The sequence below is a fragment of the Siniperca chuatsi genome, linkage group LG2 (assembly GCF_020085105.1).
Source record: "Siniperca chuatsi isolate FFG_IHB_CAS linkage group LG2, ASM2008510v1, whole genome shotgun sequence".
In the NCBI taxonomy this organism is placed as follows: domain Eukaryota; kingdom Metazoa; phylum Chordata; class Actinopteri; order Centrarchiformes; family Sinipercidae; genus Siniperca; species Siniperca chuatsi.
Genome location: NC_058043.1, coordinates 24,345,120 through 24,363,707, shown reverse-complemented (window position 1 = coordinate 24,363,707; position 18,588 = coordinate 24,345,120). Strand labels below are relative to the sequence as shown.

The 18,588-nt window shown below is 41.7% G+C and overlaps 2 protein-coding genes across 4 annotated transcripts in view; one reads left to right on the top strand and one right to left on the bottom strand.

Annotated features, from left to right (window-relative positions):
• The first annotated feature begins 298 nt into the window (after positions 1-298).
• On the top strand, positions 299-5,203 carry psmd6 (proteasome 26S subunit, non-ATPase 6). The gene is made up of 8 exons (XM_044221716.1): positions 299-581; positions 1,076-1,281; positions 2,647-2,792; positions 2,888-3,107; positions 3,350-3,458; positions 3,713-3,881; positions 4,808-4,885; positions 4,978-5,203. Exons 1-8 carry the CDS (start codon positions 437-439, stop codon positions 5,072-5,074), a joined length of 1,170 nt encoding a protein of 389 aa, XP_044077651.1. The 5' UTR covers positions 299-436; the 3' UTR covers positions 5,075-5,203.
• Positions 5,204-5,451: 248 nt separating this feature from the next.
• Positions 5,452-18,588, bottom strand: part of LOC122887938 (ataxin-7) — a 33,209-nt gene continuing 20,072 nt past the window's right edge. For all 3 annotated transcript variants that reach the window (XM_044221664.1, XM_044221673.1, XM_044221684.1), the window contains 8 exons: positions 18,111-18,390; positions 15,964-16,301; positions 15,322-15,404; positions 13,297-13,571; positions 12,917-13,106; positions 12,559-12,680; positions 11,307-12,450; positions 5,452-8,361 (listed from right to left, as the gene is read on the bottom strand). In XM_044221664.1, coding sequence (XP_044077599.1) covers positions 8,344-8,361; positions 11,307-12,450; positions 12,559-12,680; positions 12,917-13,106; positions 13,297-13,571; positions 15,322-15,404; positions 15,964-16,301; positions 18,111-18,390 — 2,450 coding nt within the window. In that variant the 3' untranslated portion in view covers positions 5,452-8,343. The remainder of the gene's footprint in view (positions 8,362-11,306; positions 12,451-12,558; positions 12,681-12,916; positions 13,107-13,296; positions 13,572-15,321; positions 15,405-15,963; positions 16,302-18,110; positions 18,391-18,588) is intronic.

The following is an 18,588-nucleotide window of genomic DNA, read 5'->3' as shown; positions in this document are numbered from 1 at the left end:
TTTTAGTTTTTCTTTGTGAAGATAAATTGGCTGTTGCATTTCAAAGTTTCAAAGCAATTTGATTGACATCCTTCAGAGCACTATTGTAGCCTATCATGTCATGTTAGTATACAGCGGTAAGTATGTTGATTTCTTATGTAGTTATTGAAAAAACAGCAGGTAATACAACAATGATTAGTTTAGCCAAGTACGTGGAATTGGGACACAGATGTTGTTCATACTCATGTCCAGCAGGGGGCAGTAAATGATAACTTGGTTATTAAATGGCAGGCTGTCCTCCGCTCTTTTCTCCCCTTGCTGACTGACGCTCCGGCGGAAACAACACAGTCCAGTGTTTTCCGTAGTCATCGTAGATTAGCTGGTAACGTCGAGTAGTGGACTGACTACACAAAGAAAACCTTCAGTTTGTGTCTTTGTTTCTATATTTTGACAAAAAATGCCGCTAGAGAATCTAGAAGAAGAGGGTCTGCCTAAGAACCCTGATCTGAGGATAGCGCAGCTCAAGTTTCTGCTCACAATGGACGGTCACCGGCAGGATGCTAAAGTGAAGACTGAGCTCATGGACGCTATCAAAGCTAACAGTGAGTTAGCATTTCACTGCACTAACTATGTCACTTGTAACGATAGCCTGGCCGTTATATACATGGTGCTGACATTAATGTACGCCCATGCGTTTTGTGCTGGGTACAGAATTGTCTCTTAAATGCTGACCAAATCCAAAAATGTATTCCACTTTAACATAAAGATCAACACAGGGAAATTAGCACGCTAGCTAACTGTATTAGCAAACGTCAGCTAACGTTAGCCATCAAGCAATCTGACGAAGGGTTGTTTGTTAAACTTTGCGTAACATTACCAGGTTAAATTCCTTTCATTTCCAAGTTCTGCTTTATTTATATCGTCTTCCACTGGCGAGGCTGAGTGCTCAATTAAAGTTAAAGTAATATTCTCTTGTAGAAAAATCATCTCTAAACCTCTCTGGGTCGAAAATATGACGTGCACCAGGTGCTTTTGAAGTGAGGGCTTTCATAATCTAGTCCACAGGTTTAACAATATTGTTTTCTCTCTGCTTTAGATATGGCACCGTATTATGAGGGTCTGTGTAAGGACCTGAAGTGGCAGTTGGACAGTGACCTGCTGAGTAAAATGAAGAAGGCCAACGAGGAGGAGCTGAAGCGCCTGGATGATGTGCTGGAGGATGCAGAGAAGAACCTGGGAGAGAGCGAGATACGAGACGCCATGATGGCCAAGGCTGAATATCTGATCAGAATTGGAGACAAGGTAACTCTTCCTCAGTCAACACACAAAACTATGAGTGCTTTCTTTGGCATAATGTCCTGTAAAGTGTGAAATTACAGCTGGCCAACTGTTGGTGGGTTTTTTTGACGTGCTAATGTGGTAAGTTTATATACACTGTCACTGTTTGACACCTTGGCAGATATCATTGATGTGTCAGTTATGCAGATTGATGAAAGTGGCTAATAGAAGTTGGCCTGTAGACAACATATTTTGTTTGAAATAAGCATGTATTGCAATATCTGGGGGAAAATAGAAGTGGAGCTAGTGTGGCAAATCACTAGATATATGCAACTTTTATCATCAGCTGTACTATTTGTGAAAATGCTTTACTGAAGCAATGATTAGAGTGACCTTAGAAAGGGAAAGACAACTGCTGAATACTACCTAACATGACACCATTAATACTAATCTACAAATCCAGGCTAAACTTCATGGCCATATTGATAGGAGTAATACACAGTATTTACCCTATTTGACAGAGAAACATCTGTGAAAAGTGGTGTCATTTAATTATTTTCTTTATTTCTGTTGTAACACATTCGGTCAGCACCATACTGAGAATAGTTATGATTGGTCATTTTATTGTCCATGTAGTGTGTGTGCACTCTAGTTCAATAACCAAGAAGTTGTAAAGTTAGACTAAAGTATGCTATTTATCTTAGGGACTATGCTGTTTTCCTTTCTTTCACAATTTCATTGAGCTGCCTTTCATTTTATTCAAAGCAGTAAGAGTTTTAGTGTCATTACAGTTTGCAATAAATTACCTTTTGCATTGTGACCTTTGCAGACGAGTACATTGTGTGGACAGAATTCATAACATAAAACAATATTACCCACTGAAAGTTGCCTATTTCAAATGTTGATAAATTCATACACTTTTCAGAGTGCACATTTGTTTAATATTGGTATTTGTGCCAGTTAATATCATAAACTCTTCATGCTAATGCTAAATATGTTTGTTTTTTTTTGTTTTTTTTTAGGAAAATATCACTCACTGATGTCTTTTCTGTTCAGTAAACGCTGCTTTGTATCAGAGCCAAAATCCTAAGTACTATTAAAGCCCTCTCCAGCATCTTTTCCTGTCATTGACTTTTATTAAAGCAAGTGGAACTCTCGACTCCACTACACAGAATATCAGCTTCTCAGTATTTTGGATGACAGATAATCAATAATGGCTAGTTTCTTTAGTTGCTGTACATCCCCCCTAAAGTGACCAGACATTATGGCAAAGTGGTTGACAGTTTCTTTCTGAAATAGTATAGCAGTAAATAGTATGTTTTTCTTTGGCAAGATAGATGTAGCTACATGAACTGGTCACAGTTGACCACCTAAGTTGTATGTCCACAGGAGGGCGCCCTAACAGCCTTCAGGAAGACCTATGACAAGACAGTGGCTCTAGGTCACAGACTAGATATCGTCTTCTACCTGCTGAGGATTGGCCTCTTCTACATGGATAGCGACCTCATCACACGCAACTCAGAGAAAGCAAAGAGGTAAAGGCTCTAATATCCTTGTTCTGAAACATTTCCACCAACAGTTTTGGTAATCTTTTCAATACCCATCTACCTATGCATCTCTGTGTCCACAGCCTCATTGAGGAGGGGGGAGATTGGGACAGGAGGAATCGTCTGAAGGTCTACCAGGGTCTGTACTGTGTGGCTATCAGAGACTTCAAACAAGCTGCTGAGCTCTTCCTTGACACAGTCTCCACCTTCACCTCCTATGAGCTCATGGACTATAAGACCTTTGTCACCTACACCGTCTACGTCTGCATGATCGCCCTAAAAAGGCCTGACCTCCGTGAAAAGGTAGGAGACTGAGCGTGTTTACTCACAAAAGACTATTGACGAAGTTTGTGTGTGTGTGTTTGTGAATTTTCTCAGAGTGTAAGCAGTGAAAAGGGTGGTGAATTCATCTAATTGCCTCATCAAATCATGTATACTGGATTTGTAATATACCGTCTCCCAGGTTATGGTGCTAGCATTACGCATTTTCAGACACACATGTGTAATTTGGCAGTATGACTGCAATGAAATGTGGTGTTCTTCAGGTAATAAAGGGAGCAGAGATCTTGGAGGTGCTGCACAGTCTGCCTGATGTTCGCCAGTATCTTTTCTCCCTCTACGAGTGCCGTTACTCTGTCTTCTTCCAGTCTCTGGGTGAGAAAGCCTTTTCTTTTATTGACCTGAAAAACGGACTGAAGAAACAAACACTTTATCTGGTCGCCTGTAGAGTGGTATCCCGCTGTTTTATCACTACAAACTCATAAAGTTCTTTCCAGTCAGTTATTTAATATATTCCAATATTTAATTTGTCAGAATAGGATTTTACTCACAGGCATTATGTGTGCTCCATGCTACTGTATTTTTCTTGATCTGCCACATCGTGACAGTTTGTTCTCTTTGTGCCACAGCTATGGTGGAGCAGGAGATGAAGAAGGACTGGCTCTTTGCGCCACACTACCGCTACTATGTGAGGGAGATGAGGATCCAGGCCTACAGCCAGCTGCTAGAGTCCTATCGCTCCCTCACCCTGGGCTACATGGCTGAGGCCTTTGGTGTCAGCACAGAGTTCATCGACCAGTGAGTGCCTGTACACCATGTTCATATGCCACATCCTCTGGAGACATTCTAAAAATTCATCTTGTACACCGGTCGAGCCTCAATGCCACTGCAGAAATGCTAGCTGTAGTTCCCTCTAGTGTTTTCCTCAGGATTTTGCATGTACGTACTTCTGTCAGATCATCTCAAATGATACATTTTTAGATGCAAGATGGATCAGCATTTAGGGTGGAGACTCAGATCTGTACTTACTAAATTCTATGGAAGGACTTGTAAAGAGCTAAACAGACAAAACAACACAAACGCAAGAAATGGGAACCAATGACCTGATTCCTGTTTCCAGTAAGCTTTACTTGTGCACCCCTTTATCCCTTAGTGGGCGTCAGCATTAATTAACCATGACATAGTGTCTAATTATTGCTCCCTGGGAACATTAAAGGAATATTTGGAGATTTTGGGAAATATACTTGTTCACTTTGTTGTTGACAGTTGGATGAGAAGATAAGATACCTCTCGCAGGTCTGAAATATGAAGCGGTTCATGGAGTCTTGTCATCACCACAAAGTTGCCAGGCAACCAGCAAAGACTTACTGCATCTGGCGAAGAAATGGTCCACCACATAACCCCCTGTACAGCTGCTACTTTGGATATAACGTGTTAATTAGTGAGCGTTAGAGGTGCTGTTGGATGGATTTTGTTACCTTTGGATAGAGCCAGGCTAGCCATTTTCAGTCTTTATGCTAAGCTAAAGTAACCAGCTGCTGGCTGTAGCTTCACATTTACTGTAAAAGCATGAGCAGTATCAATCTTCTCATCTAACTCTTGTCAAGAAAGTGAATAATTGTAATAAATCGTACCATGGGCACAGGTTAAGGTTTTAGGCAAACTTCATGTTATCACTGATTTTTGTTCTGGCTAACTGAACTAAATCTCCTCTCCTTCCTCAGGGAACTGTCCCGATTCATCGCTGCTGGCCGTCTCCACTGTAAAATTGATAAAGTGAATGAGATTGTGGAAACCAATAGGTAATGTTACTATTCTTCAAACCTCAATACTTCCAAAAATAACTAAGTAACCAAAGGCAGAACGCTAAACGTCTTCCTGTTCTTCTTTCCAGACCTGATAGCAAAAACTGGCAGTACCAGGAAACCATCAAGAAGGGCGACCTGCTGCTCAACAGAGTCCAGAAGTTGTCTAGAGTTATCAACATGTAACCACGGAGGCCATATTTTCTCATTACAGGAACGGCATCTTGCATCATTCTTCTTGGTATACTCAAACCTGTAGTTTGTCTGACAAAGTGACTCTTATATTGTGTATATAATAAAATTTGTTTAACTGTTTGGATTGCATTTCTCTAGGCTGTTTTTTTTTATTTTAGGAAAGAGGCAGAGACATCATTTCATATAAATAGCAGTATAAATTATTTTATTTACAGAAACTTGTTACAAAACAAATGTACTATACAATCTTTTTTTCTTTAAATATTAATTCTAACCTATGTTTTGTTCATGAATTACATAGCAGCCAATACATAAGTCCAGCTGAAAATGATTTTGATAATGTATACAAAAAAAAAATCTATACACGCTTTTACATAGTATGAATGGTGGATTTATTTTTTCCTCCCAAACACGAGTTGTATTCTCTCTCACGTTCACATTCCAAGTCTATGGTGCTAATTAAAAACATCCTCACGATGTTTCCATCAACTGGAAACGTCAAGATGTCCGTTGAGTTTGAGGGTAAACAAAACACTTGATTGAAGGTTTTTACGTACAAAACCCAGTAAACCAGAGGGGGCTTAAGCCACACACTGAGGCGAACAGAAAATCTCGACGTCTTGTCCGGAGAACTTGGATAAACCCAAAACAAAAACCAAACACACACAATACTAAAGTGTTTCATAATGGGCAGCTGACAAGCTCAGGTTTTACCACATTTAGGGTTCATAGGCAGATTTAAAAGCAAACTCCTAAACACTTTGAAACATTCAAGTAAGGTAAAACAACCCAAAAAATACTGTCCTCAAAACAGTCAGGGTGAAACTAATTCAGGCACTTTCTTAATTTGATATTTCTTTTAAAAGCTGCAAACTATTTCTTTAAAAGCTGTGATTCAAATTGTTTGGCAATAATGATGCAAGCAGTTGCACTGTTTGAAGTGTTCCTCTTCCTTGCAATGATTGCTTAAGTCCCTTCAGCCTTTATAATAGAATGCAAGTGTTTCAATCGTGAAATGTGTTTAAGGTCTACAAAGTGTATGACTGAAGAGTCCGTGGAAACTGGTTAGACAACGGGTGCAGCTTCAAGCCTGCAGGACATTTCAAAATCACAGGCTAATTGGGTCATATAGTAACTTTTTTTTGTTGTGTTGATTCATAGGCAATGTAAAATGTCTTGTAAAAAGCACATGTGATTGAGACCTTGAAAAGTGAATAAAGGTATCCTCTCATACAGACATGCTACAGTGGCGACACTTCACCTTTGTTCCTCAAAAGGTTTTAAGTACACGATTCATGAGATGCTTCAGCTTCTACATATAGGCGTATTGCATTATATAGACTTGGCAGTGAACCACTCTGACTTTTCATCACTTTAATAAATAAATAATGACTTTTTTTTTGGGGAAAATTGTACCAAAAACTCAGTGTGTACGAAAAATGCCTGTGCAAAAATACATATTTCACTATGTACAATTTGTTAACAAAATATGTATTCTCAAATAGGGATACTTCAATACTTGTTTGATACATAGTCTACAAGAAAAAAGCTAAATTAAGATTCTTTTTAAAAAATTGTCTACTTTTCCACACTTTTCTGACATCAGTGGAGGTTCCATAAATCAACAGGGGGTGTTGCCAAAAGTTTAAATGTGTCCCGTGAAGCCATCTCCATGAATCTCGCACCATAAAACCCACTCAAGACCACTAAAAATGGGCAAGTATTGCCTGATTTAAGACTACTACTACTCCATTTTGACAAAGGAATAGAGTATAATGCCTGGCTATCCGTTTTACTGTGACAAATCTTTACTCAACGCACACCAACATAGTGTTTCGGTGAGGCATTGAAACTAACATCCAGAGCTTGGTTAGTGGTTACACATAGGAGGGACAATCAAACCCACAGAAGACAGGTGACGTGCATAACATTTGCTCCAGTTAAGACGTACCATACCTGATTCCCTATGTAGGAAAAATAAACATTACAATTTACATCTGCCCACAACAGCTGTAGATTTCACACAGGGTAAAAAGTAGGTCAGTTGTGGCAATAACAATACGGTTTGCACAGATTTTCTTCATATCCACACAGGCAATGCACCATCACCGCTTCATGAGCAAGACTGCCTACCTTTTAGTTTAAAAGAAAAAAAAAAAGTAGTTGGCAAAGCTGATAGCAGCTTTTGGCTAGCTTTGTGGACAACTAAGCAGTGCCTGTGGAGAAAGTAGTTATTTAGTGCTGTTCACAGTTGGGGGTAGGTCTACTGTGTCGATCATTTTGCGCAATGAAAAGATTCAGAAAATTAAGCTCTCTCTCTGACAAAAGATTCAATCGAATGGGCACATCAGGCGTCCTTTTCACATTTGAAAGCACAACTTGTCTTCACCATGTCTACAAAGACTCTCTGTAGTTCAGTGTAAAAAGCTCATAAGAAATCATAAAAAGGTAACACTTGCATAATTATTCTGGATGATAAAAGAATTGACCAGATCGTCCCTACAGGCTCCTCTCAGGCTACCGTGCGTAACCTGAGGTTACTCAACGTGTCACCGTGAGATAGTCAGACTAACGGAAAGTGAAACAACAAGGTGATTGTGTGTTGTTTAAGGTGTTGCAAGTAACAGTTTGCTGCTGCTCCTGCTCTCCTTCCAAGGCTTCTGAGTTCAGGGCTGGGGGTGTAATTAAGTTGGAAATTCCAGTAGTCCAGCAGAATCTGACATGAGAAAAATACTCGCGCGCACACACTCATTCTAACAAACACGGAAGAGATCGGCTTGTTGTCTCCCCAGTTGCTCAGCGTCACGACGGCTTGTTGCGGCAGCCCTTAACCTGAACCCAAATGAGCTTTGAACCGCAGCTTAAGAGACCGATGGCTGTTGCTATTGTTCCTCCCACTTCCAACTAGACAGGAAGACCCTCTCAAAATACTGGGACAACACTTGCGTGGGGGGTCGTTGGCTCGCTCATTAGACCCCTGGCACGCCACGCTATCCCCGTACAGTGCCACCGCACCCCCACCCCACCCACACACACACACACACACACACACACACACACACGGCTTTGGGAGAAATAGGTAGGACCACATTGACTTCACTGGGCAGTCCAGATCATCTCCACCCTGAGGATTGTGGGAAGCTGAGAGTAATGTGGGTTTGATTTTAGAAGGCCTCGTGCAGTCCAGAGCAGTATGCAGACTGCTCCGGACTATTCCCCGTCTGCCTGCCGGTTCCATACACAGAAGCCGGACACCACTGTCAGGGACGAGCCTTTGGCTGGGGAAGAGGGAGAGAAAAAAAAAATCTCTGTTAAAATGTTGTTAAATCATCTGTCCGCATACTAGTTCTGTGCTAAAATATGAACTGCATTCAATCAGTAAAAGCAACACATTCTAGGCAAGTACAAAGGGTGCCATTTTGTACTTGTCTGGTATCCTGGTAGAAAAACCTTAACCTCATTTAACAAAAAGGTGTAAAAAAAAAAAAAAAAAAAAATCTGAGCACAAAATGGGTTTTGTTTGCTAGCAGGCCAGATTGCTTTAGGGTAAACATGAGAAGTTCAACCAGTTTAAACTCTAGGTCCATCAGCCCCTTCAATGAAATGACAAGCTGAATCCATGTAAAAGCTGTAATTCCTCATCAATTTCACCTCTTATGGAGAGCTGAAGTAAAACCACAACTTTAAAAAAGTAAGAAAACCTCATTCAAACTCCCACTGACATTTGTAACTACGCTAACGTAATAAAATGCAGCCTGGGAACAGAGCCTCTCTCAACAGTATGTTGCTCGCTTCATATGGTTAGATAAGGATGGTAGTTGTTTTTTTTTTCCTTTTAAAAACAACCTAATATTGTTGTTTATTCAATATTTATGTTGTTAAGCTGCCTTTAACAAAACACCAGTTCCCATAAGCCCTAGAGGTTCGTGGGCTAAACATCACAGCTTGACAGAAGAGCCGAGTCCATGAGCGAATCGAGGGGTTGCGGCTAGCTCAGACATGTCAGTAATGTCAGCGGGACAGTGAGGACTGAACGCTGTAGAACTTTTTAGATTGCAGAGATTACAAAGTTGAAATTACTCTAGAAGACAGTTTTGTTGAATTTTATGGATATGAACAAAATTAATTACGATGATGTAAGTACCCTTGTAGTTTTTTCAGGGGAGCTGTAGCTTTTTCTGTGCCCACAAAGTAATCATTAACTCCTGTTAAAATCATGAAGGTGTCAATGTCTTATAGCAAGTGCTGTAGTGGATGTGATTTGTCTTAGAATATGGAAAATAAACCCAAGGAACGTACATTTTTTCAGAAAGAAGTGCTGCGTGAGATTGGACTGAGTTTAAGAAACTAGTGAAACGGAGGCCTTGCTTACACCTTTTGCATTAACATGCATCCTGGGTGATCAGATCACAAGTGGACAGCTTTAAGTACAGGTGTGAATGTACCCCCCTTGAGGACGCATTGAGATCCGATTGCTCAGACCACATTCGGAGGTGGTCTGGACCGTATATGGCCACATTCTTTTAGCAGTGTGTACGCGACTGTGTCCTGGGTCACACTGAAGGACTGCCTACTCAAGTGACGTCCTCTGCGTAAGCCGAAGTAAGTACTCATTCGCGCAACAAAAGGAGTCATATTAAAGTGTAAAACAATAAGAAGCCACAACAACAGGCAAAATGGATTCTCGTGGATGGAGTACGAAACGCTGTCTTCACGGATCCACCTGAGACCCGATATAGGGACCCATACGAGTTCAGAGCCACGTTTTATAGGTTGGGTCCCATTCTATTACCGCAGGTAATGATGGAAGTGCTGTGTGTGTGTGTGTGTGTGTGTGTATTGTAACTTGCAACATTGTTACATTAGGATGAGAAAGTGCGGGCCAGGAAATAAGGTGAAAAAAAAACATAAGTGCCACAACGAGTTGAGCGACGCCAGAGGCAGAGCAGAGTTTTGATGAAAGAAAATTAATATAAAAAGAGGTCAAATACTTTATTGATCCCAGAGGGGAAACTGTTATTACAGCTGCTCACTATCACGTCAGTGCACACAGGGATAGAAGTTCTAAGCAAATCAAAATTGCTTAGATTTCAATGCTTGTTGATTTGGCGACACCTAATTACTGGTGGTAACAGCAAATGCAGTTTAATACTACAAGTAATACAAACTATTGTCTTTCTAATAATGAAGTCAGGCAATAATTTTCCATCATTCTGTCTCTGGCGGCGTTGAACATTTTTCCAACCTAATTCTTGTCTCATTTGTGGTGTGATAAACAATAAATTCATCAAATTCAGGTTAAAAACAACAACACATTTGGTCTATGCAAACGGTAATGAGGTACGGGTTTATTTGCATATAGAGCAGGGAAGTGAGATCCGATCAGTGGTAAGTGGTCACTCGAGACGCACGTTAATGCCAGGTATAAACAGGGCCAGAGTCTAGCCCGGATGTGATGTCATGACTTCGGCTCTCTATATCTGCTTTATTCATGATGTGGGGATGCACAGGTAAAATACACTCGGCAGCCAATAAAACAGTTAATGAAAATGTTTCACTGACGCAAACACAGCTGCAAGGTTGTGTTTTAAGATTACATGCCCATTACCAGTTTTTGTCAACTTCCTACATGGTGTACTACATGGTTACTACACCACTGATACAAATTGGTTAATTTCAACTAAGGCCATAGTTCCTTTTTGTATGGAAGATGTTATAATTTTCAAGACTGTTCATGGAAGACATTTTGACATGTCACATTATGAAGCAAAGGTGTAATACAATTAATGATGGTTGAATTCCATATAGCTGCTTTGGTTTCAGGGTCCAGGTGCTTTTCCAGGTCAAATTGCTTGTAGCAACAGCCCAAAACCCAAATGTATCCAATTTACAATTATATAAAACTGAGAAAAGCAGAAAATCGCACTTGGGACATTGGATCCAGTGAAAGTTTGGTATTTTTGATTGATAAATGAACTACTAAGGGATTTTCACAGATTAATCTTCTGTCAAACAACAAATCGATCAATTGTTTCAGCAAATATTACACATTTACCTATATATATTGTGGCTACCCCTTGTTTATTCAGCAACACTGTCACGTACTGTAAGGTAGCTTTGAGTGCAGTTTAAATATGTGAAATGTGGGAGATGTATAATTTAAACAGTCATTTATCTCCACGGTTTTTAAAATGTATCCTGATTGGCACAGTACAAAACCCACCTGATGTAAATGGGAGTTGTTGGGTAGCCCTGGCGTCCCTGGAATGCTCCGCCCATGCTTCCCGTGGATGTTGTTAATGGCAGGTGACTTGGCCACTTTGGGTCTACCTGGTCCAGGTCCCCCTCCTCCTCCTCCGAGCCCGCCTCCCCCACCTCCACTATTAATGCCGCTGGAAGCAGGAGAGCTTTTGCGCTTCTTGCCCTCCAGGCGTCCGTCTGAGGAGTGGTGGCTGAAGTTGGTGTGGTGGTCGGATGAGGACTGGTGGACAAAGGGCCCTAGGGAAAGGGTGGAGTCACTGCTGTTCATCACCACACTCATGCGCTTGATGGACTCTGCAGGGCTGCCCGAAGGAGGACCTCTTGCTGGCGGCCCTGAGGAGCCGCCTGCTGAACCTCCAGAAGGCTCGGCCTTGAGGCTAAGTGAGTTGGTGCGCACAGTGGGGCCGCAGTTAAGCCCCACACTGTGGACTCCGCTGTGGGAGGAGGATAATGAGGATGCAGGACCTAATGAGCCGTGGTGGTAGGTGCTCCCTGAGCTGCCGACATTTGCACAGTTCTTCTTGAAAGAGGAGGAGGAGGAAGAGTAGTTGGCATTAGAAGAAGAGGATTCAGAGGGGCCATGGGATGAAGAGAGAATAGAGCTGTTCTTCCTCTTCTTCCCCGAGCTGAAGCTAGTGCTACTACTGTTACTGTTGGCTCCACTGCTGCCCCCAGTTGTGGAGTTGGAGATGACAGGTGTGGAGGAGCCAGAGGAGATTTCCTTGGGCCTGAAGGATGATGAGGACTTGGTAGTGCTGCTGCTGGAGGAACGGGACTTAAGCGCCCGGCCTGAGGCTAGGGAAGGAGCTGAAGAAGAGGATGAGGACGAGTGGGCTGAAGGCATCTGCGGCGACGAAGACACTTGTCGGGCCTGCGTAATGCCGTAGGCCGGGTGCTCAGCCCCGCCCTGTGGGGAGCTGCGGGCATTTAAGGTGGTCCCATAGGAGAGCACGGACTTGCCCTCGTAGGATTGGCTATAAGGAGTCTGGGGCAAGGTGGCGGGGGGGCCCAGGAAGCCTGACAAGGGAGTGCTACCATGGGAGTTTGTGCTTGTCCTATGGGTAGGTGCAAAGGAGGAGGAGTTCTCCAAGGCCAAGGGAATTTTCCTGCAACAAGGAAGAATATCATTCATTACCTATGACTGTTAAAACCATAAAAGACAAGAAGGCTAATTATTATGTCGCTCGGCCATAATCTTAGCTGGACAGACTTACTTCCACATCTGAGAGTTGACATGCTTGTCCATCATCGTGGTTAGGGCACATCGCACTCTGTCCCATCGCCGGTCAAAGGAGTAACAGCCTCTCCTAAAGAGTCGACTTCCAAAGGTACAGTACTGGCAACAGAAAGGGGGTACCAATTACCTTTTTTTTGGTAATATACAACCGTTTAGTATATTGTCAATTAATCATAAAAAGCAAATAGTGCTTAGAATTTCTGACAAAGTGAAGTCTGAAACAAATAATGGATTGTCTTCTGAAAATCTACAATCCTTCATAGTTTAACTACTGTAAAAAAAAAGGAAAGTTGTCTATGGCTGATCACAGCCCAGTGATGGTAGAGTGCACTTACAGCTGCCGGTCGAGGGTGATAACCTGAATAGTGACAGTCCAGTTTGTCAGCGTTGTCCTCCCGCTCTTCGTTCTCCCCCTCGTCACTGGAGGGTCGGGAAAACCCATCGGGGGTAGTTTGGGGATGGTGTGGTGACTCCTGCACTACTGCAGGGTCTCCGGGGGTAACACCTCCGTGACTGCTGTTAAGTCTGATGGACAGATAGTGTGGCCAATAATTTTTACTTCAATCATAAAAACTAAGGAAAGCATACAAAATGTGTCAAATAAATAAATTGTAACTGTTTCACCTCTCAGTGATGAAGGCTAGTTTGTCTGTCACTACACATAATACATAAAAGACAAAATGAAATACAAGAACAGATCTGGAGCAGGACGTACCGTGGAAGACCAGGGCTGTGAAATTTGGGCTTGCCGAGTGGCAAAGGCTTAGTGGCGTCTGGGGCGGTGCCGTTGCCATGAGCGACCTGGTGGGCGTCATGGGCAGCGGCGAGGTGGGAGGAGGGGTGTGGGTCCCTGAGAGAGGGGTTTTGCTGGGAATGGGGTTGGTGGAGTTCTCTCTCCCTCTCCCTTGTTCTGTTTTTGTGCTCCGCCAGCAATGTGTCAAAGCGCTTCCTCCGCCCTGGCACCGCCCTCCGCTGGCTTAAGGAATGTGTCTGGTGGGACATTGGAAAGGTCAAAGGTCATAATTATTGTTTGGGAAAAGTGTCTGCTTGTAATTTGTACATGACAAGATACATCTTTGATAAGTTTTGGGGGCACAAATGTATGACTTTGCTGAAAATAATCAAACCATCCTATAAAAATGTAAATAACAACTCTGGTAATATTCTAAATGTATATTATTGTCAACAAATTCCATGAAAAGCCCAACACCAACTGTGAGTCTAACACTTAATACAGCTTATGCCTCTGTGCCAAAGAGCTCCATTGTCTAAAAACTATTAAAAACACATTAATGTGCCACTGCACTGGGTAACATGTTCCTTCATTGCAGTGCGTTGAACACAGACACTGCATTTTGTCTCAATCTGTTTTACTGCCAGAAACTATCGCAAGTGAAAATAGTCCCCAACAAATACACAGTTTATTCCTGTTTTGCTAAAACCTACAGTGCCCAGCTGTTTTAGGAAATTATTTAGCCTTTTTAAAAAATAAAAGTATATATTTGTGACTGGTTTCCAAAGTAAAACTGAAATTAAAATTCATTTTTGCTACGAAATCAGTATGTATATCCTTTGGTGTTTGGTTTGACTTGTGTAATTATTTGGTCGAAATTGCAACTACCAAATGGAAGAAATTTAAGTTTTATTTATCTGTCTCCCATGACAGCACCCGCTACATTAGTATTTTCCACAGGGTGTGGATTTTTGGTTCTGACTGATAATGTCGGTACTGGTAATTTGATTTGTGCAATATCTGTGTGGGTAGTTAAGGCAGTTAACCAGCTGGAGGGCCGACGTTCTTAGCCACTACTTAGTCACATCAGTGATTTGAGTCCTGCTTGCATTACTCTGTGATGCCACACGTTACTCTGTACTCTGTAACATATGGAGTGCTGAGGTTACTAGCAGTTGGTGTGAGTTTTGACAGTCTGGTCTTTTGTCATCACCACAACTGAACCAGTGAAAGACAGACAGCTAACGCTAGCTAGCCAGTTCTTTCCTTTCTTCTATGATGCAGGATGAACAACACTGATGCAGGAGCTGTGGCTGTACAGGACCTGCCAATGACTCAGCAGGTGTTGAAATAAAAAAACAAAAAAAGTAACACCTGGTGAAAATCCGTGCCAACGTTAGCAGGCTAGGCTAACTAGTTTCCATTTTCCAAGTAGAAGCTAGTAAACCTAGCTTGCTAGCCTCCACGAAATGAGAGGAATACAAACTAAACAACATAACGGGTCCTACCATATGTTTAACATTGTAAAGGGATATATGGATTACACTGCTACCAGTACATAAACAACGCTATGTAGACTTGTTAGAACGGGGGAGGGGGGGATCTTGAACATTTCCAGGCTATATAGGGATATGTTGTGCTCCAGTCAGTACCACAGCGCAGAAGTTGACAGCACGTGTCCTAGAAATGCCAGAACTCAAATGTCAGTCCCCCACTGTCGTGGGAAACACCCGCCCAGAGACACTCAGACACTGCTTCCACAAGTATGTCCAAAAACTGTTTTATCCTCTTTTGAAAAATGGAAAATAATTCACAATAGCTGCAGTATCACTATAGTTCCTTACACAAATAGTGAGGAGATTTAGAAAGAAATTGTTGGACCATAAGGATTTTGTCCTTTAATGGGATTTGTTCACAATAAAAAAAATGTAGATTACCAGCCTTATGTTTTAAATAATATCCAGTTTATACAGCCCAAATGAACGACACAAAGCAGAGACTGGTTACCTTGCATGTTAGGGATCTTGTGCATGGTTTCCGAGCTGTAATATCCACAACGCCACAGTGGATATCTGGATTGAACTCACGTTCTGAAGGCACAGGAGAGCAGTGAGGGTGAAGAAAACGGTTACTTAAATACATTGTGACATATCACCTGCTATGGTAACTTGCTTAACTGTAAGTTGCGTTATGTAAAATATTAGCCTTAGCCTTTTAAGCTGTATGTGACGTGAAGACAGCTGTTCTAAGCTGCTAACTTTCTGAGTTGGTGTTTACTAGCATACTGTAATATACTACTGATATCTTTTGGGTAAAACTTTGAAAGGTGGATCAAATATGCTCTATACTCTGTTAGTTGTGTCCTTTTGTGATCAAATAAACAGATTACTTTACACAAGGGGATTTCTTATCAAGATCAAGTATTGTGTATGGTCTTCAGGTGACAGTTAATCCTTTACCCTATTATGAAATGGACTAAGATTAGAGAAAACAAACTATTTTAGGTAAAAACAGAATATGTTGTATGAGACAATTTCAAAATATTGTATGTCATAATCTAAACTGAATTCATAAATCAGACCAGATATTACAAAATATTGAGAGCACAAAACTAACAGTAGTTTCCCTCCATTCCCCCTTCCAACTGACCTGTCACTTTCTTGTTAAGGTGGCGTCTGCTACTGGCACTGCTGCTGCTGTCCTGCTTCTTGTCTGAGAGGACTGAGAGGTGGCCCTTGCCGTTGGGAATCTGACCCGGGGCCAGTAATGGAGGCTTTGGTATGGAGGGACAGTTAAGGCCTGGTTTAAGGGCTGATGATGATGAGGAGGAGGAGGTGGTGATGGTGGTAGTGTTGGAGCTCACAGTGGTGCTAGAGGAGGATGTAGAGGAGGATGCGGTGGTGGCGGGGGCAGATGGGGCCTGCACCAGCTTAGCTGACGAGTCCACCTTCAGATGCATCTTCTCCACCTTGACAGCCGGGGTGAGGCTGGAAGAGAAGGTTACAGAGATGAAGAGGGCAGCAAGGAGGAAGCTGAGAGTTAGAAACACAGAGCCAGTGAGAAATGCATGGTAAGAGACAGATGTGCACGTATGGATGGGGCTGGGAGGACAAAACATAAATCTAATATGATCCATCATTTATCAAAGACTAGAGTTAAATATAACATATTATAAAATATATTTTTACTTTTCTCTGACAGATCTTGAAAACAGATCCTGGTTGAAATAGAGATTCTGATAATAAATGACACTACACTGAACTCCCAACTCTTCTTCATTTAGATTGCAGCCTGTTAAATGAGTAGGAGCATTTTCAAACACAAGTTGACTTGTTAAAGACTAGCCAGAGTTGAGGTAATATTAAAAAGAGAATCTAGATCAGAATAAAACTGTACAAGGTGATGTGAACACAAACTTTAAGAGTTGAGAGAGTTCAGAATTAAATGTGGCAATCCATTTTCTTAGATATGTTTAAATGATACTTGTACTGTATATCAGAATTATAACATTGTTGTGATTATACTATTTTGTTTACTACACCATTGATTAATGATTACCCAATACAACACATCTGGGTATAGATCAAGGAAGCTCATTGTACTTAGTATACACATAGGGGTGCGCACTATGGATAAAATCTTCTGTCACAGAAGATGCCTTTTTTTAAATTAGGATATCTTTTTATATTGTGATATATTGCATTTTTGGAAATTCAATTGAGAAACTTTATACATATATACAAGAAATACATTCCAAAGTTAACCTGAAGCTAATATGAGGCTTCAACCATCTGAGTTAAACAAGGACAGACTTGAAAAATTGTGAACCTATCCTTTAACTTCACAGCTCTGAATCCTGGAACTTTTAAAGTGACAAGCATAAAACCATAATATAATGTGCATAAAGGAGATTGGACAACTCTGTTTACCAGCTGTCATTTACACTTGACAACACTGCTGAGCTACCTACTGAAATGGCTGGGATTCCATCACCTAGATCCAGAGATGTCCCGAGCCATTCCTACAGATCGGTATCGAGGCCATTCTAAGCATTTTAAAATCGGCTAAAATAAACCTGATCAGAGTCCGATTCTTTCTTTTCTGTACTCTGTTTATGACAGCCTACAGGGCGAGCATTCCACTGCATATGCAAATAAAAATGTGTGTGAGTGTGTAAATGTGAAAAATCATTTGGGCACACCAATGCGAGTGATTTCTAACGTCCAGGTTGGCAAAATACACAGATTCGCTAAACTCCGACACCAACAAAGCTGTTATCTCTCCTGTCTTCTCATTAGCAAAGAGTAGTGTACAGAAACAATTGACTGGGACGCCCTACCTAGATAATTTATGTACTGAAGACTTGACATTCAGTTTGGTCTTCTATGAAGAGTAAAAAGACACAGTCCACTCCTTATTTTTCAAGTGGTGATTCTTCTTTCACAAAACCATCTTTGGACGAGTGTAAATGTAGACACCAGAGAGCATATTAACCAAGAAACAGCCAAGATTTCTTTTTTGTTGCTTGGCCAACTCAACAAATTAACGTTAATTAACTACGGCTGAGTAAATTCACAGGCAGCGGTTGTCATTACGGCCAGTGAAATCAAGTCGCCGGCTTAAACTTTCACTTGTTACATTTCACTCTTAAAATCGCTATTGTGGAAGGTCCTCTCCCTCCGTTTCAATTCTGATAGGAAAACGATTAATTGTTCAGCCCTAGTCTTGGTATGTATTGGCATATTGCACAAACCCAGCAACACACAATACTGCAAATGTTACACAGTGAAACTTACATCTTGTCCGGCTGGAGCATCCTGATTGTTGCAAAGGGGGGTCTTCGCTGAATGCCTGGCAGCTTCTCTTTGGCTGGTTTGAGGAGTTTGGGATTGGAGGAGGAGGACACTGAAGAGGAGGATAAGCTGGATCCAGCGGTGGAAGGTCGGCCAAGGATGCCTCCACTCGCCACTCCAGCTACAGACCCCGAGCCCAGCCCAGGCCCGCTGCTCCGGTTCCTGCCCGGCACGGGGAAGGGCGAGGTGGAGGCTGGCTTGCTGGCCGAACTGTGTCTTCTCTCTGAAGTGACAGTATAAACCAGGCTGGCATTAAAACATAATACTTAACTCAATAATACCCTTTTTACACTAAAATTAGCGAGTATGTGCAGGGTTTTTTAAAATGCGGGTAATCCCACTAAAATAGGCGATTGACTCTTTTCACATTGCCAGTTGACGAGTTTGCCTTTTCTGATGTGTCACGTTCGACATCACGAAT